The following is a 21,653-nucleotide window of genomic DNA, read 5'->3' as shown; positions in this document are numbered from 1 at the left end:
TAGAGGCAGTAATATCATCTGTGGAGTGAATGTAGGGCAGTGCTGACTGCATAGTAGGTGCACTTGGTGTCTTGTATATTAACAGAAAACATGATAGGACTGGTTAGGAGCACTTTGAATCTCTGTAGAGGTAAGAACTGCATTAATTGTCTTTCCTGGCTTTTTTTTTTAGTTCACCATAATTTCTAGGTTAAGCAGAGTAATTAATTAAAACCCAGTAGTAAAGAAAGAGAAGTATATTGCCTCTGAAGGCAAACCATGTGTACATTTAAGCCATGGATGTACTGTATGTTTTGAGCCACGATGTTGTCTTTAATTATTTTTTAGAGTGTTCATATTTTGGAGAGAAAAGCTTCTTCAGGAAGCACAGACCCTTCTTTAAGCAAGCAGTTCCTTGAAAGTGATCATCTTTCTCTATCCAAGGTAAGCAAAAACTGGGATGGAGTCTGGGCAGTGAGTTTCCCTCTAGAGGTACAAAGTCAACTTCTTTCTGGGTGAATTGTTCAGTTTTGGAATAACTGATTCCAAATAAGTTTAATTCCACATAAAGAAAGCTTCATTTTAAGTTACTTCATGTGCAAAAGTAAGGTTGTTACTGAAAAGGTGAGGATGCAGTGATGTAATATTTGATGGAAAAGAAAAATCTGAAATTAAATATCTGTAAGTTCTGAAACCGACCTGGTAAAACAATTTTGAAAGGAAATATTCTGTTCATCCAGGGAAAATGAAGTTATTATAATTTTTTATTTGGAAAATATATATTTTGCAGTCAAAGGTTGAGAAAGCAGTTGGTTGGCCCCCCATACAAGGGGCATGTGCAGAGCCAGGGACTGAAAGCTGTGATTGTCTTCTCTCAGCTGTGCAGCTTTGCACAGGGCTGTTTTTCATGGAATACGCATGGAATCACTGAAGTCCAAAAATACTGCTGCTGTACTTGAGCACTTGGATGAGGACTCTTCAAGTGTATCACTTTCACTCTGTTTTTTCCCAATTTTGTCTCTCCTTCATAATGGCCCTTGTACTGGGCATATCTCAACACACCAAAACTATGGGATGAGGCACAGGATTGTTAGGAGGGTTTTAACAGCAACTTGTAGCACTGATGCTGCAGGAGTCAAGTATCCACATTGCACTGAATAATTGCTCATTTTATCCCTCTGTATCTGGCCTTTTGTCTAAATGAATAGCTATATGAGATTGTGTGGTTTCTAGTTGAGAATTAATCAATACTGATGTTATCTAGTAGATAAAAGACTTATGCCTGCAGCTGATGATCTAAAGGAGAAATCAATATGGTGAAGAATCATCTGGCAGAGATGCAGAGACTCTCTGCTCACCCCAGGGGACTCAGAGTTTAATTTGTCCCCCTCAAGTGCCAAGTACTTCCTCGTAGGGAAAAAATAATACATATGTGCTTCTCTCTATGGAATGGAAATAGAACATTGGAGCAAAACATGGGGAAGTAAAAGAAAAGGTTCATTTTGAGTAGAGGATTTACAGACAATAAGATAGTTAGGTTATGGTTATTCAGGGGAAACTAAGCTGAATAAATATTTCTGTTAAAATTTACTGCAGTATTTATTAATTGGGATAGTGCTTTTTGCCCTTCTCAGAATACCAAAACCTTATTAAAAACTGTAGTTTTGAAATTAGCTGTTACTTCTGCAGCTATATTTTGATAATAGTAATATTGATGTTCTCAGGGCTGTGGAATTTGTTTGGAGGTGTTATGAAAGAATGGCAGTACTTGGCTCTGAACAGTTTTGTTGGAAATGTGGAGACAACTTTTTTTTCCCCTTCAAATGTTTGATGCTGTATGACCTCCTTCCTCTCTTGTTAACTTGTCATAAAATTGCTAGGAGTTTTGACAGATCAGCTGAGAAAATGCAGGTTTACAGCTTTGTAAGGTATAATTAGTTAAACATAGTCTGAGGAATCTGGCAGTAAGAGATGTTTAAACTGGTACAGAATTTTTTTAATTGCAGTAGTAGCAAGAGGGATACACTGTAAGAGAAAATATGACTCCATCTTTTTCTCTAAAAATATTGTTCTTTACCTGTTCACTGTGCTATATTGTAAATCTGGCTTGAGCTGCACCAGTCACCACACAAAAGAAGTGGTATGTACCAGAAATATGCTTTAATTGGCTCTATGAAAGACATACAACTGATTGTATCTCAAATGATACTCCTCCTGTGTTTTTCTCTAGAGAGAAAATTAGTTAGCTTTCCTATAAATTTCTTATAATGCGGTGAAAATGAATGCAGAAAAAAAATCCTTTTGCAGATTTCTGAAGGCTCAATTAGCAAGTGAAACTCTGTCATAAAATGCCTTTGAAGATTTTCACGAGCTGCACTCAAAAGCAACAATAAAGCAACATCTTCTGCTAGTTTTTCTGATTTGGGAGGAAAACTGGGGCATCCAGTACAAATGTAGCTTGTACTTTAAAGATCAGAAAATTTACATTTTTTTATGATTGAGAAATATCACAAATGGCACTATGCACCTCTCCTGGTAATGGTTAGAATCCCAAAATATTTATATTTAGTAGTTTCAAATGAGATACAACTAGACATAACATAGTGGCCATGTAGTTTGGTACCTAAATAGGTTGATTTAAAAGCCTGGCTCCTCCTCTTTGTCTTGCATTGAAGCATTTGTGCCACTCTTAAGTGCAATTTTTCACCATGTGTGTGCAAAATTAATTAATCAATGTGTCTTCATGCTTTTTCACAGGAACCTGACAGCTGGGAAATCATAGAGGGTCTGAAAATAGGCCAGACCAATGTCCAGAAGCCAGACAAACATGAAGGTTTCATGCTGAAGAAGAGAAAATGGCCATTAAAAGGTTGGCACAAGGTAAATGTCTCATAAACCAGTCAGAATGTTATTACCTTACTTTATGAGTTGGGATTTTTTTGTCTAGACGAAATTAGGATGTCAAATAAATGCCCACAATTTTGCTGTATGACTTTTTCTTCCACCTGTGCATAGAATTAATTTGCAGATACAGTTCATGGCTCTCAAATCACAGTCCCTGCTGCCTAAGGCTGTATTATATAAATCCGGATGGAATTGGTGAATAATGTTGTAGATGCTTTGTGTTTTAAGAGGTTTTATCTGTACCCCTTTTGTTCTTTCCAATATATTATACCTAGGAGTAGCTATGTACTCTAAGGTTACATTGAGTTTACATTGAAGTTACACAGCAGAGGAGAGCTGAGGGACTTTCCAGGGTGTTCATACAGGAAAGCATTCCCCTTCAGGTCTGCTGACAACAGATTTCTTCAGCTTTGTCCTGGAATTTTGTTTGTCTTCTTGACTGGAATCTTCATTGTGGGCATGCAGTGGGACTATGCATTTTTGTTGTAAGATATCTCTACTTAGAAAAACCCCCAAACACCCCAAAACTCAGCCCCAAATCTACTGATTCTGTTTGGGTGATTTGGACACAAATCTCCATGCATGATTCTGCCTTTTTTAGCCTTACACGTGGTGTTCATGAACTCTATTTTGTACAACAAGAATTGCATTTCCCACCTCCTTTTTTAGCAACAAGATGTGTAGTACAGATGCTCACTCCTATTTCAGTACTCAGAGGTACAAAAGTATAATAGAATAGGTATAGTAGAATAATTTTCTGGAACAGAATGCATTTTACTACAAAAGACAGTGAAATCATTTGCTATACATAGTGCTTTTTCTGGAAAAGCACTAACTTTGTTCTTTTTCTTACTAAACAATGTGGGACTTAAGTCTGAGTCCAAATGCAGTCCATACTGGTATAAATTACAGCTTTTTTCCTAATTTCTCTCTTCTTTTTGAATGTTGTACTAAGTTATCCACCTTTTTTTTTTTTTTTTTTTTAATTTTTTTTTTTTTTTTTTTTTTTTTTTTTTCTGCATGGTTATCTACATTGGATGGTTTGGCTTTCTTTTACTTAACTAGAGTTCATAGTTTCAACAGCCAGATACTTAGGCACTACCTGAATTTAGTCTAGACAGATTAATGGATTTCAAACTGACATAGCTAAACATGAAAAAGCACACCAATCCCCCACCCCCAACAAATCAATCATACTCTTCAAAAAATCAATTAATGATTTATATAAGAATTTATGGAATAAACCACTGCTCCCACACTTTTAAAATACATTGTATTTATGTGTTGCTATTTGGCCAAGTGTCTGTTTTTTTTAAGGAACTAATTTATAGGAGAGCAAGAGGAGTCCAACTTTCACAGTTCCATAAAGGCAATCACTGCTGATGATATTGATGAATTTAGATCAGTTGCCTGTGTAGATAATTTTTAATGTGATTCAGAACTTCACATTTTAGAATCCCTGTCTATTCTGCCTTACATTTCACCTTGGGAACTATGCTGAACTTACGTTTTGAAACTTTTGGGTTTGTTAATAGGTTTATTGGTTTTTTCAATGTTGGCCTGGATATTTTGGAGTTTCCATAACAATGCTTTGTGCTGAGAGTCCAGTGAGGAACTTCAGAGACAGTAATTGCAGCACGTGCTGTGTTAGTGTTCTGCTAGCAAAGCCTTATATAGCATCTTTTGTCTATTGAGCCTTGCATGTCATATTCTGACAGCCCTGAATGTTCTTTAGTAGCATACCAGGCATAATGTATGCAACTTGGTGAACTTATAATTCTCTGAAGTGCAGTGTGCTTTGGAATGAAATGATGATGAAAGATAATTTCCTTTTGTGTATGCAGCTTAGAGAGACAGAGCAATATGACATGAATATCATATTCTTGTGAGGTTTGTTAGTGACCATACCTATGTAAAAAAAGCCCAAAATGTTCCTATTGTTTTGACATCTTATTCAAGAAGTTATATCTCCAGGAATGCTGAGAAAAGCACTGTGTTCCTGCCCTGTGTGAGATATTGGTACCATCTGTTGTGTGGCTAACATGATTTCTAGAACCATCTTTGGCGGGATTTTCTGCTGTCTAACTACTGACCCTGCTCATAGTGTAAATTTAGCAGGTTTACCTAAGGGAAACCATTGTCCTTCCTTCCCATGTCATGACAGCTTTGAGAATCAAGCAGAGTATTTTGCTGTGTTCTGGGCTTTTAACATAGATTAATGCTTTTGGTTGCACTCTAAAAATAGGAATTGTTTGCTCTTACTCTGCATGTTTTTAAAGTTAGTGATGATAAACACAAGTCAGCAAATGTCATTTCAAGTCCAGTTTCCTGCTAGGCTTTATCTTTATGCTGTGTGCCAGAGCTTGCATTAACTTGACTGCAAAGCAGCTTGAGTGATCTGGTACAGACAAGCTAGGGCAGCCTTAATTGAGGGATAAATACAATGTGAATAGGGGATTCTGCTGTGCTCTAAGTCAGAGCTGCTCAGAAAAATAAAGGTGCAGCAATAGCACAGGTATCATCAGGTTAGACCAGTCCTGGTAACCATGACAGTGAAAATGCTTCAGCTCACCCTGTATCACTAACACCTAAAACATCAGTCCTCCCATGAACTGAGGATGTTGCTGGGAATGCTGTAAAATTTACTCTGGTACTAACACCTGTATTGCCTAGATGAACACTAGAAAAGGTGTGTTCAGCATGAGTTACAATCTCATCTGTACTTCACTATGTAGAGGTCTACCATAAGGCTTTTCTGGAAAGAAAAACAGGAATGAAATGAAGAAACAGATATAATTCTCTTGTCCTACAGTCTCTTTCTTACAGTTTATTACATTGCCTGGAAAATGAAAAAAAAAATACCCTTCATTATCAAAGTTTGTTAAGATAAACCTAGACATAATGTTGAAAAAAGACAATCTAGGTTCTTTTGTTTAGAAGATAATCACTGTCAGAAAACAAGCAAGAAAATTATTTAATACTGTATTTATCCTCTCCTTCCAACCTTCTTAATTGCTACAGGGTAATCCTTTTCCAGATGAATTGTTGTACACAGTTTAAATTGCATCAGCTCATTAAGAAAGAATGTTGTTGGATTTTTTTCTTATCATTTCAGAGGTTTTTTGTCCTGGATAATGGAATGTTGAAATATTCAAAGTCACCAATTGATGTAAGTAGAGTTGAAGACTTTAAAACTTCTAATGAAGTTCAGCCTGCTCATACTAACTCTAGGCATGTTTATGAAAGTACACACATGAAAGTTGTTGATGGATTTAAAGGTAAATCATGTAAGATTTTGGTTAGGCCTTCAAGAATTCTACTTTTTATCCTTCTATGGAAATATCAGTTAAATTACTTGAAGTAGTTTCTTGAACCAAGCTGCTTGAGAGATTAACCCGACCATGTATTTTCCTTTCCCAATTTTTGTCAGCCAGGGCTGATTATTCTGAGATATGTGGATATGACAAAGAATTGATAACAATGTGCTCTAGAGATGTAAAAGTTAGCAGTAAATTAGTTAGATCTGATACCATTAACTATCAAGTTGTTGCAGCAAGGTGTCAAGTACTGTCTAATTTTCTCTGCTTCTCACTGACCTGTACCTGTGCACTGGTGTGAACCACTTAACACACCCAAACTTTGGAGTCAGCTTCATTCCAACACTTCTTGTGAGATACTTTTCTATGACTATAAATATAATAAGTGGTTAATCTGAGTGCAGCGTCATTTTTTAATATGGCTTTATGCTAAAATGTTTATAAAAGGGGTGTCCTGATGATTTTCTGTTAAATATATAGAAAAAGTGCATGATACTTCTGAATTTGTACCCTGGTTTTTTGATTTTAGATACAGAAAGGAAAGGTCCATGGGAGCATTGATGTTGGTTTATCAGTCATGTCTATAAAAAAAAAGGCTCGTAGAATAGATCTCGACACAGAAGAACACATCTATCACCTAAAGGTAAATACTAAAAACACATACTGTTTTTTCATCTCGGTAGAAACAATGAAACTTTAAAATTTTGTGCAGAAAATTATTATCTTGCACGTGCTGATATGAGTTTTTCTGCAGGTGAAGTCGCAGGATTCCTTTGATGCGTGGGTTTCCAAGCTGCGGCACCACCGGCTGTACCGCCAGAACGAGATTGTGAGATCCCCCAGGGATGCCAGCTTCCACATATTCCCCTCAGCCTCCACCACAGAGTCCTCCCCAGCTGCCAACGTGTCGGATGGAAAGGTGTGCAGTGGTTTTGTTGGGAGCCCATGGCTTGCCTGTGGCAGTTTCAGTGGGCTCCTGTAATGCCAGTGAGGCAGGAGCTTCCAGGGTGGCCAGCGAGAGGCTGTGAGGGTGAGCAGCTGAAACCAGCTGAAAAACTGGCAATTTAATAACTTCATTAAAATGGGCTGCTGTAGGATCCTCCAAAGTATTCACCACCCATACAATTTGCACTAGCCTTTGTCATCAAGTATAAATCTGACTCTCTGCTGATTATGTTTTTCCTCTCAAACAGCAGCTTTCTTAACTGGTACATGGCACAGTCCACTTGTGAGGTTCTTGGTTTGATTCTCCAACATGCTATTCTGAAAAATCTGTCTTTGGGAACTATGGAGACAAATCACAGATTTCATTGAGAACACAGTGCATAATTTGGTTTCTATTCTGAAGTAGTATAGTCATTACATTGACAAGACAACATAGCCACATTAAATTAAAGCATTTTATTATGCTTTAGGTGCAGCAAAATAACTTCTCCTGGCAGCCTCCTATACCTTGCAGTAACAGCCTTCCTGTCACCTGCACTACTGGTCAGAGTAAAGTAGCAGCCTGGTTGCAGGACTCTGAAGAAATGGACAGATGTGCAGAAGGTTAGACTTTATCTTTTCATGCCTTGTTCTTTCAGCAAAACTTCTTGTTCATATAAGAAAGGGGTCAGTAAAGGGGTTAAGTTACACCTTTGCATGAACATGTAGTAGCTCTTCAGGTAATTAGAAACTTTTACCTGGTGGTAGGAACTTTGTTCTCTATGTGTTTTGGAATGCTTTTGAAATTTATTGTCATAATTTGTATTATTTTAATGGATGTCATTGTTCAAATATCACTTTTTGAGGTCCAGAGTTGTTACTGAACTCCTATGGAAATGAGTGTCCAACATCTCTGAAAATAAAACTTTTACTTGGATGCCTTACTACAAGGCTTTAGACACCTAATTTTTATAATGCAATTAAGTGCTAACAATGGACACCATGGTAATATAAAGTCTTAATTGAAGCACCTAATGTATTTTTATTTTGTGTCTGTTAGATCTTGCTCATTGTCAGTCTAACCTTGTGGAACTCAGTAAACTTCTTCAAAATTTAGAAATACTACAGAGAACTCAGTCAGCACCAAATTTCACAGACATGCAGGTAAATATGCTTGAACATAAGTCATTACAGTGAAGTATTTATTCTTTCTGTTGTGGGAAATACAGAGGTATTGTCTGTTAACTCAGAATGTTTTTCTGAAGTAATAGTGAGTCTTGGACGAAATGCTTATCGTATCTGTTTATTTTAATCTTGGTCAGTACTGTTTCTGTTTCATGTGTAAGCAAGTAATTAAGATGTCTTTGAGTATTTGAGTTAAATAGGACAAATCAAATTATTAAGTAATTTGCAAAACAAAACTGAGGACTGTTACAATAGAACATGTGTATAAATTGAAATATTTAAGGAGTTTTTGTTGTGTTGAGTAAGATAACATTTTAAGTTTTTTAAGGACTGGAGACCCAAAGACCCTCAAAGATGAAGTTGCATGCTCTAGAAAAGGGGGCATAGTACAAAGGTCCCAAGTTTTGGACTGTTCCCCAGTTCAGGGTGAGTTTTCCTCTTACCAGAAAGCAACAGCAGATCCTAAATCATAAATACTTTCTTCCATTTTCACTGAATCTTCTTGTCTGTACAAATATCTGGGTAGTACCACAACAGAAATACATGAGGATTTCAAGATAATGTCCTGAATATTACACAGCCATAAAAAGGAGGGGTACCAGTAGTTTTGCTAAAGCAGCTAACTGTGCCACATGCTTATAAAAGTGTGTGGATAGCTACAGCTGATCACTGCTCCAATTTTGGGCCCCAGCAGCAGCCTTGTTCTCCTCCCTTTCTAATTTCTACCTGTCTAATGCTACAATTCTTGACTAACTTGCTGTATTGTCTGTGTTGCTTGTGTCAACTTAATAGCACTTTGTTGCTTTTAACTATTTGTGCAATGTAGGCTAACTGTGTAGATATTTCAAAGAAAGACAAGCGGGTCACGAGACGATGGAGAACAAAAAGTGTCAGCAAAGATGCAAAAATTCAACTTCAGGTACTGAATGCACTGTTTTACTTTTCACTGTACTTTGAGATTAAATTCTAAGCATGAAATATTAGCTGAAAGTAGGAAGTCAATGTGCTGTCTTTCATGTTTCTAATGAAGTAAATTAAATCTCAGTTTGCTGTTCAAAACCTACAGAAGATAGTGAGAAAAGTACTGATTTAATTTTCATTCATATGAAAACATTGCCATCTAGGGAAAGGAGGGGGATCTGAATATTAGTCAATTAAGGTATTCAAAACTCAGTATACACTCACCATATGGGGATGCTGCTATTCCATAACAAAGTTGTGAAGGAGGGCAGTTGAAAAAGTGACATAAAGTTAAAAGCAGAATAAAATGCTAAACACACTAATTGTCTTTACTTGGAATATTACCAATTATAAGTATTTTCACAAGCCTTCTGTTACGGAAAAAGCTAATATGGGAAAAATCAAATAACCAAAAAATGAATGATGTGAAGCAAGAATTTACTCCATCCTTCCCTAGAACTGAAAGGTAAAAGCACAGAAATAAGCATAATGTGCATATATTGCTGCCTTGTGTTTGTTGGAAGCAGTGGTGTATTCCGAGGTTTGATCCAGTAGCTGATATTTTTTATTACTAAACAATTGTTAATTGTTAAATATTATTCAACTGGCTTTGGGAGCTGACAATCACCACCATAATGTCTGCTACTGAGTAAATACATATCAGCAACTTGTAATCCATTCAAATGTCTTGAAATTAGTACAAACTTTGAAAGATTTTAATACATCCCCAATTGGCTCATTGAGGAATTTTCATTTAAGGTCAATAATCCTAAGGAAGGGAGAAATGATAGTTGCATCAGCTTTCTCATTGCAGCTCTTGTAGTCAAATTTTTTTTTTTAGCTATTATGCTTTGATATTCACAGTAGGTAGAACAATAAAGAATCTGTTGGGATTAAAGAGGTTTATTAACAAAAGAATTTTTGTGATTGATGTAATTTCCTATGATCTGCAATTGAAGGATCACAGTTTTTTCCCAGTGCTGAATAACATAGGGAAATTAAAATATTGGTAAAATGCATGCAAGTACTTGGTGCCTATGAAGAGTCAGTCACCACTGTATGTTCTTAATGCCACAGTAAGCTCAGAGAAGTCCTAGCCTTAAAAATGATGAAAGCAGTCAATGTGTGATGATTTATGGTTGGTCATAGTGAATAATGAGCTGTTCCTGTGTTACCTATAACACTGGCCTGGGCTTCCATCACAGGCACATGATTCAGACTGCTGTTTATGGTTTGGCAGGAGTGTGCCTCAGCTCCTGAAAATTTCAAACAGGATTGGTTTGCAGGTTCCCCTGAGAGAGTTTGTATGCATGGCACTGCTCTACAAGGGTCTGTCACTTCTGGGTTGATAATGAACTCTGCCTAACTTGGGTCAGCATTAATTCCTGGCAAGCTTCATTCTGCAAATATGAAGCTTATTTTGTTACAGCAAAGTATTAAGTTATTGTTGACTGATCTATAAATTAATTTGCAGTGAAACAGAAAAAATAAAATTGTTCCAAATTGTATGGAAGACAAAGAATGTCTTGATGGCTACTCCATTATCTTGCCTAGTTTGATAGACTCAGTTTATTCTTCCAAGGGCTGTCCTGTCTCCTGAGTGCTAGACCTGTGGCCTGTAGGAAGATGGCCCCACTAACTCATTGTGTTATTCCTAATTTGCTTAGATTGCCACAAAAATTTGAATTTCCTCTGATGCCCACATGCCCTTTAAGCTATTTCTCATTTTGTTCTTCTGTTAGACATTCCTTCTACTTCATTGGCCTTCCTTATTGCTCATTTTTTTCAAGAGTTCTTCAAGCCTTTCTGAACCGTTTATCAGGATATCCCCTGCTGAAAATCATTTTGTCTGATTTGTGATCATTGTTTCATGGTGCTTTCACATAATTTGCTGTTGAATGGTTGACATTTGATACTAATAAGATTTCTGTTGTACTATTATGTTCCTCATACCTCCATACATCTCGTTAGTTTTAGGGGATAATGCTAATATTAACAAACTAACTTTAAGCTTGTGCTACTGTCAATTCCATTTGGAGTACTTGTACCTGTTTTTTTTCAGAATGAGCAGTTTTTAGCTACATCAAAGATGTTCTGATAGCACAATGTTGAGAGCATCCTTCTGGGGAGCATAAAATTAGGGAGGTTTCTATAAAGGTGTGTGCTTTGTGAGTGATGGGGATGAGGGTATGATTTCTGCTGGCTCAGTATCCTGTGTGTATGAGACAAACAGGGGATTCTCCCATCCAGGTCCTGTTTTGTCCTTGTTACCATCTTTTGTTGATGGTAGAGCTCCTATTGGATTCCTGCTGACACATTCCTGTGGTTTGAGTGCTGGGTGTTTAATGTATTGAAAACATATTTTTCTTGTAAGTACAGATGCTTGATTTGTTGCCTAGACATTTATATTTACCACTTAAATGTGCCAGTTTTGTGTGCAGCTGACTCTGCTCCCCCAGCTAATCCCTGTGGATAGAGTGGGGTTACTCCCAAAGTAAATCTGAGCATAGCACGTGTCTGTGCCTTTGCAGGTTTGGGTGATTACTATTGCTGAATTGTTTGGAATTAACAGCTGAATTTACAGGCCTTTACTCAAGAGTAATACATCAACTGCTTTTCTTAAGAAAGATTGCTTTTATAAAGGAGGTTCATTTTGTTTTTAAAATGCCAATTTAAAATCTTATGAAAATGGCCTGCAACAACAGGTTGGTTGGCCTGTATTAATTCCTTTTACAAATTATACTTTTGGACAAAAACTGAGTTGTGGGTCGTATTTTTTTTTTTTTGTTGTTGTTGTTGGTTGTGGGGTTTTGTTTTTTAAAATTTGTTTCCCTTTGGGTAAAAGGATAAGTTATCATTCTCATGAAAGCTTCAAAGGAAGAAAAAAAAAAAACATTACTGCAGAGTAATAAAGAACCAGTGATATTTTGGTTTCCCATGAAAGCTCAAAGTTGTGAATTTCCAAGATTTCACAAGGGGAATAATTTAATAGAGAGCTGTGTTTTATGGAGTAATCTGAAAAATCATCTTGCTTTCAGCTCAGAACTGAAACCAGACCCAGACTAGTTATTATTTGTTCCGTTAAGTTAGTTGTTGGTTTGGTTTTTTTTTGGTTTTTTTTTGGAAACTCAGATAATGACCTCACTTTTTATTGTGTTGAGGAGTGTAGAGTTCTGCAAAGCTCATTGTTTGCTATTCATTATATATTTTAATAATGCATACCTGCATTCATAATCTTATATACATATAAATTTGTGCATATCTCTACATAGGTTTGTCTCTATTATTTAAATAAGAATATTCTTCCATACTCTATTCACAGGATAGACATAGCACAAGGAGCTCTACATTATGAATATGATCTGTTCCCTGCTTTAACAGCATTTGTTCACAGTATTTCAGAGATTATGCACATGTCATTTTAATTTAAGAACTATATAAAATATTGCACCACAAGCCTTTTACTGTGATCATTAGACAACCCTTCCAGCTGTCAGTGGCATTGCCACGAATATCAGCCAGAGGGTGAAGTGTTTGGCCATTCCCCACTGTAGCAACCCTACTGGGAATGTTACAGAAGCAAGACAGTTCAGCTAATAATTGAAATACAATATCCTTTGTTTTAGCATGGTGTCCATATATCCAGTCTGCACATTGTTATTTGTATGATGATCAGGCTGCTCGCAGAAAAGGTAAAAATATACAGATATATAGATCTAAAAATACTGAAGTGGCTATAGGTGAAGATACAGGGGAAGAAAAATGTGAAGGAATTGAGAACTGTTTTCTAAAATGAGAAAGGTGTGTTTCCTAGTCTTCAAAAATCTTAAAATGGCTTCAAAATAATGACATTTTGATTAAAGATTAAATAGAATGACTTTATGACAAGTGTGGAACTCTTCTTCATTAGACAGTTACTTGCTTGACTTCAATGTGCTGTGAAAAATTCTCTTACAAGTAAAATAAATGTAAAATTAATCAGGATGAGGCCACAAGTTAGACATGCAGAAAAGGAAGCAGTTGTTGAAATTTGTTTTTTAATTTAGCTTTTAAATTGAATTTAATTTTTATTTGTGCTGCTTTCTCTGAGTTTTTGCCTTGGTTTGGAAGCCAAGCTTTCAATAATGTATGGGAAAAGCAGGTGGAACTCAAAAAAGTGATGTGTGGAGAAAATTATTCAATAGGCTCAAGGATGGAAATGCCAGCTATATACAGGAATTTTTACATAAGAAAACTCACTAGATAACATACACACTGAGAAGTTTTACCATTGAGACACATGCATCTTCAGTGAGCACAGTTTATGCACTTCCACTGTTGCAAACTGATCTCTTTCAGAATTCATCTTCTAGATGGTCAAGTGACTCCAGAAGGAGTTTGATTTTTGTTTTATTTTCTGGCATGCTGTAGCATCCTTTCTGTTCTCTTATTCCATTATTGCCTTATGACTCTGAATGGCAATGCTAATAGATTTGTTTTTTGTAGCCTTGGTGAGTGCACTGCAGTCCAGCTCATCTGGAGATAATTTTAGTGAACTGTCCAGCTTTTTATGTCTCTGGCATGCACAGCTGCAAACACATGATATGTCCTCAACATGTGTAGCCCATAAGAGTTAACAAAATGGAAACCCACTTAAAGACTCTCCCTCTCCCTTTTCTGATCTCCTTTCATCTTCCTGTGTCCCATTACCCCTTCCCTTCTCTGTTTCTGCTTCCTTCTTTTCTTGCATTCACTGTCAGGAAGGGCCGGCACCGAAGGGCCAGTTCAGCACCACGCGACGCCGGCAGAGACTGGCAGCTGCAGTGGCTACAACAGTGAGTGGATTTAAACATCAAGGGATAGCTCTAAGGATGGGAAGCTCTGTGACTTGGTTGTGTAATAAGCTGATGAGAAAATGTTTCTTGCACTCTTTGGAGGTGTCCATGCTACCCCCTTTCAGCTGAGTTTCTTAGAAGTGGTCAGGCCCAACACAAATGTATTCCCTAAACGTGGGTCTGAGCTTGGGTACGTGGTACATGTCCCTCCTCCTTTATGTAAGTGCAAGTGACAGACTCAGCACACAGTAAGTCTTTGACATACAATACAAAACAGAAAAAAGTTATCAAATTCTGTTAAAAGATGTTGTGGCAGTTATAGCAAGACAATAGAACTAAGGAGATTTGTTACAAATAAACATGGAATTATGAAAGTTTCTGATATTTTTATAAGTAGTATAAGGCTAGCCTTTTCGTTTGAGGCACTTTCTGCTTACATTCCATAATCCCAAAAAGTCATATTACTACCTCAGTGTCTGTATGTAAGTCTTTGTCAAAAAATACAGAGCAATGAAATCAACACCCGGGATGGGAATTTGTTGTGGGAAGTTGTGTTTGTGAAACTGAATTATCATCAAAAGGATATTTTCAGCTGCTGCTGTTTCAAGAAAGTACTCATTAAGGAGGCCCAATATAGACATTTGTACTAATCCATTAACAGATAAGTACAACAGCTAGATAGGGAAGACTGTGCAGCCAAAGACTGAAGTGAGCTTTAAATGCAAACTCCTTATCTAGCCCAAGCAGTGAATGTCTTCACCAGGCTGAAATATTCCAGGGTCTGCTGTTCCACACCAAAGCTAAAATCCTCTTGATCTGACATTGCTTCTGCTTAAGCCCAACTATCTTGAGCTCCTGTTACCTGAACCACAAACTCAGTTATTGCTATCCTCTTTTAAAATTATGAGACATATCAGTGTTTCTCCAGCTTTGAAATTAACTCATCTAAATTTATTCCTCCATAATCAACTGATGCTGAATGCATGCTCTGTAATTGATTGCTGTTTTGACTGTGTCTGTCTGCCTGCCTAGCACAGGATTCTGCCTGGTTCCCAGTGCACAGGGCTGAGCAGTGCTGGTGGGAGGTTCTGACCAGAAGGCTCACAGCAGTGAAACAGCTTTGGCAAGAGCTGTACTCCTTACCTAGGGAGTGCTTCACTGGACAAATGCAGCTGGACTTGGGTTGGCAGGCACTAAGAACAGGGAATTGCTGAGCCTTTACCTGCAGCTGAAGTGAGGACCTGTTGAGGGAGGTCTTGGAGGAGCTGGAGAAAATGCAGGAGGAGGGAGAGCTAGAGGCACCAAAATGACTCTGGGCTGTTGCAGTGCTCGTGGCCATGGCCTGCTCTCCCTGGCTGGATGCACAAAGTGATTGTTTCTCCCAGACAGTGAAGCTGTGTGCATAGACTGAGGGATGCAGAATTCTATCAGCTAAATGCACAGCAGAGTTTCCTTACTTGGCCAGGAGCAGTCTGTTCCTACATGAACACATAATTCTGAGGAAGATGATGGATGAGTGGGTATAACGCTCTGGTGTAGAGCAGGAAGTTGGGACAAGGTTCACCGGAGGTTATGTCTAGAAGTGTCTCTAGAGCTAAATGTTTTTTCAAAAACGTTCAAAACAACAACAATAAAAAACAACCAAAAAGAGAATGGGTAGTAAAGTCAGGATTAAAGCCACCATTAATACAGAGAGAAAGCACTTCAGTGGAAGGAAAAAAGGGGAAGTATATTGGCAGTGTTTCCTGGACTGTTGCCTATCCAAGGAATGAAAATGGTTGTTAATATGGGTTTTTTTCATCTGTTATGGAAAGTAGATTGGAAACGTTTCTAAAAAATGCATATGAGGAGAGTACATGTGAATCAACAGTTCAGTATTTTTGGTTCTTGTATTTAAAGCACTCAGCAAGGCTACTTGTCTCTGTCATGTGAATGTGTATTCCTTGCAAGTAGTGTGACTTATTTGTAGAACATGTAAATTCTGTTTCTAGGGCATAATCGAAAATAGTATTTTTTCAATGAACATCATTGCAGAAACATTTCTTTTCAGCCTGGCCAGCTGGGGTTTGAGGCAGAAATGATGGGTCTAAAGCAGAGAGTGACTAAAGAGCCCCCTTGCACATGTGGGCAGCCTGTCTACAGCTCTGCCAGTCCATGTGGGGCTGGGGAACCTTCCCCACCACCACAGGCACATGGAGCTGGAGGAACTCTCCTTTGTAGCTGCTGTCAGCTTCTTTCCTGCCTTCTGGATGGTCTGGAGGGCTGGGTGTGTTCTCCAAACACACAGGTACAGTGTAGGTACTAATACTGGAGCCACCTGGACCAGGTGAAGCTTTATGATGCTCCCAGTCAGCAAGTTCTGGAAACATGCTCTCCCATTTAAGAAGGGGAAGGGTTTTGGAAAAGAAATTTGGATTTAACCTACGTTTAGCCACACTAGTCTTTTAACCTAGTGTTGTTGGGTTCTTGAGACAGGGAATTTGATACTTGTGAAGAAGGGTTAAATATCCAGTATGAATATAAGGAATTTATTCTACATCTTCTGTTAAGGAATTCTGCTTGATATGAGGCTAAAATGAGTAAAAAAAAAAAATCATACTTTGTTGATATAGCTGGAAATCAAAATATGTGAGAGCAAGAATAAAGCTTATATTAGGTGCCATAGAGTTATTTTTTACTGTACTGTACGTATCTGAAAATAGAGGAAGAACAGAGTAGAAAACTTATTTCAAAAAGTATGCTCATGAGTGGAATGATTAATAAATCCAACAGGATTTTGAGGGTTTCATTTGGATGATGATGCAAGACTGAGATTCAGAACCTAAACCTAAAATGTGTATTGATGTCAGCTTTTACAGGAAGGAATTGGTAAAACTGTTCCCTGATCTAATCAAATAACAAAGTACCAAGTTCAACCACTGCTGACAGTATAGAACTCATGTGTTGATAAAAATTCTTAGTAATATGACTTTTTATGTTATCTGCTCTTCTTTATCATGCCTTGGAAGAGACATTTTATGTTATGGCCCCATTTTTCATATTTGAGTAATTACATTGGGCTGCAGTGTGAAAATTCTTGATTTACACATTTTATCAATCTAATGAAATTAATTAGATTTGATGTGCTAAACAGTGCTTGATACATTAAACAGTGCTTAATATCTAAGTAACAAAATGGAGTTCTGCATGCCTTTCTGTTACATTTACAGTTGAAAATTGTGTTCTTGGTCTGATTTTCATATAAATGTGTGTAAATGATAGCCTGGAAGTAAAATACAAAATACTCTTGCACATGCATCACATATGGTAGCCATACAGTGCATATGTAGCATACAGGCAACTGCTCAGTATGTGATACAAGTATATATAACTTAGAAACTCTTGCATGCACTTTTTTTTTATTACTGTACCTGAAAAGTGGCTGAGAAAGAGAAGTGGAAAGAGAATAGATTAAACTCATTGCTCCATCTTAATAAAATGTATCTCTCTGCATTTGTTTATGGTTCATGTATTTGAAATGAAACTCGGGTGAAGTTTTGATTTTATTTTCTTGTTTTGGTTTTGTTTCGTTAAAAAGAAAATAGAAAAACTGTATGCTTCTTCCCTCTTCATAATTGTCAATACAATGAGTTTCAACTGAAGATTTATGAGTAGTTTTGAAAAACTTCAATGATATATCTGATAATATTATATCCTATTTCTAGATCTGTGGAGGAACTTGCATACTTCAAATGTTGGTATTTCGACAGCAGACTCATCTACAATTACTCTCAAATGTCCAAATATAAAGGAGCAGGTGTCATGGTTCAATTTTCCAGTAATCATCTAAGCACTAGGAAGTCATCCATTTTTTGTGAATGTTGGAATTCAAATAATCCATGATTAGCTGATAGCTGTGTATTTAGGCCTTCTTTTTTCTACTTCAGTGAAAAAATTAAAGAGAAGTCTGCATCAGCTGTGTTGAGATTTAGGAGAGTAAAAAGTTACATGTTATATTCTTCACATTGTGAACTAAGTAATTTCAGAAGAAATTTGTGTTTTGCTTCCACGGAGTCAGAATTTGGTTACACCTTACACAACATTTCTTGTTCCTCGCTGTAGGTCCCGTTCAGTGCTACGATGTCTCCCGTTCGGCTGCACTCCTCCAACCCCAACCTCTGCGCGGACATTGAGTTTCAGGCTCCCCCAAGCCATGTGGCAGACCCTCTGGAGTGCTCTACCGAGTACATGAAGCTGCAAGAAGAATTCTGCTTGATGGCACAGAAAGGTAGCTGGGGATGCCAAGCCTTTCCTGTAGTGTGCTTCTCTGTTGTGTTTCTTTATTGCCCTCACTTAGTTATGGCCAGGGCTTTCACCTGCATTGGGTGATATTGTAAAAGAGCTTTTAGCTGTTCAGGTGGCTTACATAAGGCAACATCCTTCTTATTTTCCACGCATGTCATAAATGTATAGTGAAATGTATATACCCTGAAATTGTTTTTCAAATCTTCTGAACTGCTTCCTGCGTTCTGTAAATAAGTGACTGAATTTGCAAATATTTTTTTTCTTCAACAAAATGCATTACTTCTCCCCAAAGATGACTGAGAATGTAACTGCTACACATAATGCTGTGAATTCATTTTTGTGCAATGTTTTCCTGTCAATGGAATCAATGGAAAAAGAGCTTATTGCAGTAACGTACTTTTGAATTGCAATTTTATTGCCAGTAAGTGAATGGTCCTACAAACTGAAAAATACCATTTAAAAAAGACTTTCTTATCAGTTTGCTGTTACATAACAAGCATGGAAAAAAATGTGAGACTGGCATCTTAAAAAATTCAAAACCTGTTAAAAGACCAAGTAATCCTCCTTATAAGTACAATATTAAGTCTAGCAGAACTGATGCTTCTGTTGCATTAAAAAGTACAAATAAAAACCAGAAAGAAAGTAGCACACATTGGGCACAGTTTTTTCCAAATATGCACCTTTCCATATGTTCAGCACCAGGAATATGCTGAGATGAGGTATGTGTGAACGCACTGCACGCACATTACGATCACAAGCTGTAAGTGTTTGTACTTAATTTGGCTTGAAGTTCAGGCCCTTGTTTCAAATGTCCATAACTGTGGGATGGAAGTCTCACTCTATTTCTGAAATATTGTAATAGATGTCAATGTGCTTTCTGTAGCCAAGAAAACACCTGTTTTATTCTTTCCTTTTTGCCTAGTGCACTCTCTTTTGAAGTCTGCCTTTAACAGCATAGCTATAGAGAAGGAGAAGCTGAAGCAGATTGTTTCAGAGCAGGATCTTGCAGGCCACAATGCTCAAATAGCTCACCTCAGACAGTCCCTCTCTCAGGTATGTTCTTGATTTGGTTTCAAGCTCATCTTTCTTGCCCGATGCGCTATTTCTTTGTATTTTGGCCATTTCCTGAGGTAAAAGGAGCCAAGGAAAAGCTAAGTTCTCAAACAGAACTAGGGCATATCCTGTTATGATGTAGATCTAACCTCAGTGCATGTGGAGGTAAAGGACATAATTTATTTGTGCAAGCATGTATGTGTTATGGTTTTCCAAAGTAAAGAAAAAGGATCAAATGTTTTTATGCAAATGCTGGATGTCTTTCCTGGAGCTGTTCCAACACAGCCAGGGAAATATTCCTGATTTTGTAATTAAGTTTTAAATTTTGACCATATATTGTCAGATTTGTTTTATGTGTCCGTGTCTCTAAATGCAAAAGCAATTCTGGGTTGCAATATATAGTCACGGGTAAATTGGATTTCCAGATCCACACCTCTTAACTCCCCAGCATCTCTCCCACTTAAGCTAAAGGAAAAAATAATTTGCTTTAGCAGGGAAGAAGAAATTATATAATAATTTCAGAAAATTAATAACAGTAGGTCCTCAGGTTGCAAAATAATTGAGTTTTTAAAATTCATTGTCAAGGAAGCATAAAAGCATTTGTTGGATTGGTGTGGAGGGCTACATCTGCAAGAAGTATGAGCAGAAGTTTAAAGACAAACCATTCTAAGGATACAGATGCATATTATGTTTTGCAGATTGATTTCTCTGCATTGTGATAAAAAAGGGTTAGAGGCGAGAGATAAGGGTAACCATTTGTGGTTATTGACACAAATTTATCTAAGACCTGTGGATATTTATTAGCAACTTGCATGACATAGGGACTCATGTTTTCTTCTTGGTCCTGGCCTCCAACAATAGTTTAAAAGCCATTGTCACACATTAGTTCACAGTCCCAGTGGGGAGTAAGTGGAAAATTGACTGACTGGGTTTGCCCAGTCTCGTGACCGGGTTTGAGCTGTAAAGAAGCTGCTGTTAATCATTACCTTCCCTCTCTGAGGGATGGCAACTATGAACATGCCCAGACCATTTCAGAGCAAAGCAAAATTGTGTAATTTAAACTGTATAGTGACAGTTTAAGCTTACCTATTTTCCTTTGGTCTTTCTTTGTTTCAGTACATTCATGCAATCTGCACTAGGGGGAAACAGAAGGAGGTTCTTACTCCATTGTAACCCTCCTTCTCTACTGAAACAAAATATTTCTCTGTTCTTCTTTTCTATATTCCTCAGTGCTGGAGATATATTCAGGTTTAGTTAGTCAGGTTCTAGGTGTGTAGCATATTATACTTCTGGATCTTGCATGCTAGTCATTCCAAATAACAGATAATACTTATATATGCACCCAAATTTATGATCTACGTTGAATTTTAAAACAGGAGAAAAATCAGCAGATACCAGACACCAGTTGAATTCTGTTGGTATTTGTGATACTGTAGTGGATCAGTAGTTTGAAATAAGTACAAAGGCAAATCTATAAAATTTATAAAGTGGGTAGACATATAGACAGTTTATAGGATGGGTAAACAATGATACTGGCAATTATGTTTGTTTTATTGGAAATGAAGCAATTTCTATTGCAGCCTCTGGGTGCCAATAACCTTGACTGGGAAGAGCTGCACAGTTAGTTGTAGAGCAAGAATTGCCTCTTTGGGCATTTGGTGGGTAGTTCCCATGTATTGTTCTGCAGTTTCACTCTTTGTTGCTGCCTTCACTCCCCATTTCCATGATGTACCTAACTCACCAGAACACCTGCCAAAGAGCTCTCTGAAGACCTGAGGTAGAGTGCCAGTGTTACATTGCAGAGAACATCTGCCCCCCTTTCTCCTGAAAAGCAGTGGAGGCAAAGTAACCAAAGATGAAATCGTGTTAGAGAAGATCTCAAAATAAGTATCTCCTGATAAATGAAAGAAAGGATGTTCAGTGATTTTTTCAGGAAATTGCTGGAAAGAAGCTTTTTTTCTTCTTTTATTTTTTCCCCCTTTTCCTCCTTTTCTTTTTCTTTCAGTGTTTCCATTTTAATTTTAAATGAAATGTGCAATTTTTATTTTAAGGCTCTCAACCAGAATGCTGAACTAAGGAGTCGCTTGAACAGAATACATTCAGAATCTGTAATTTGTGATCAGGTTGTCAGTGTAAATATTATCCCTAGTCCTGATGAGGTAAGACTTTGGCCTTTAATGATTTAGACTACAAACAAACCTTGCTAATTCTCACTAAATAGCTGAAACATACC

The 21,653-nt window shown here is 37.3% G+C and overlaps 1 protein-coding gene across 5 annotated transcripts in view; it reads left to right on the top strand.

The window, feature by feature from the left end:
- The window catches only part of OSBPL6 (oxysterol binding protein like 6), an 84,670-nt gene that overhangs the window by 50,358 nt on the left and 12,659 nt on the right, over positions 1–21,653 (top strand). For 2 of the 5 annotated variants that reach the window (XM_079310300.1, XM_079310304.1), the window contains exons 3-14: positions 328–423; positions 2,737–2,859; positions 5,999–6,052; positions 6,730–6,843; positions 6,955–7,119; positions 7,616–7,748; positions 8,185–8,288; positions 9,136–9,228; positions 14,009–14,083; positions 18,185–18,350; positions 19,290–19,420; positions 21,472–21,579. In XM_079310300.1, coding sequence (XP_079166426.1) covers positions 328–423; positions 2,737–2,859; positions 5,999–6,052; positions 6,730–6,843; positions 6,955–7,119; positions 7,616–7,748; positions 8,185–8,288; positions 9,136–9,228; positions 14,009–14,083; positions 18,185–18,350; positions 19,290–19,420; positions 21,472–21,579 — 1,362 coding nt within the window. The remainder of the gene's footprint in view (positions 1–327; positions 424–2,736; positions 2,860–5,998; positions 6,053–6,729; positions 6,844–6,954; positions 7,120–7,615; positions 7,749–8,184; positions 8,289–9,135; positions 9,229–14,008; positions 14,084–18,184; positions 18,351–19,289; positions 19,421–21,471; positions 21,580–21,653) is intronic. The other 3 variants (XM_079310302.1, XM_079310301.1, XM_079310303.1) reach the window with 2 other exon arrangements.

The sequence above is a fragment of the Erithacus rubecula genome (genome assembly GCF_903797595.1).
Source record: "Erithacus rubecula genome assembly, chromosome: 8".
NCBI lineage: Eukaryota > Metazoa > Chordata > Aves > Passeriformes > Muscicapidae > Erithacus > Erithacus rubecula.
Note: the sequence above shows the minus strand (reverse complement) of the source record. Positions and strands in the feature narration are given on the sequence as shown.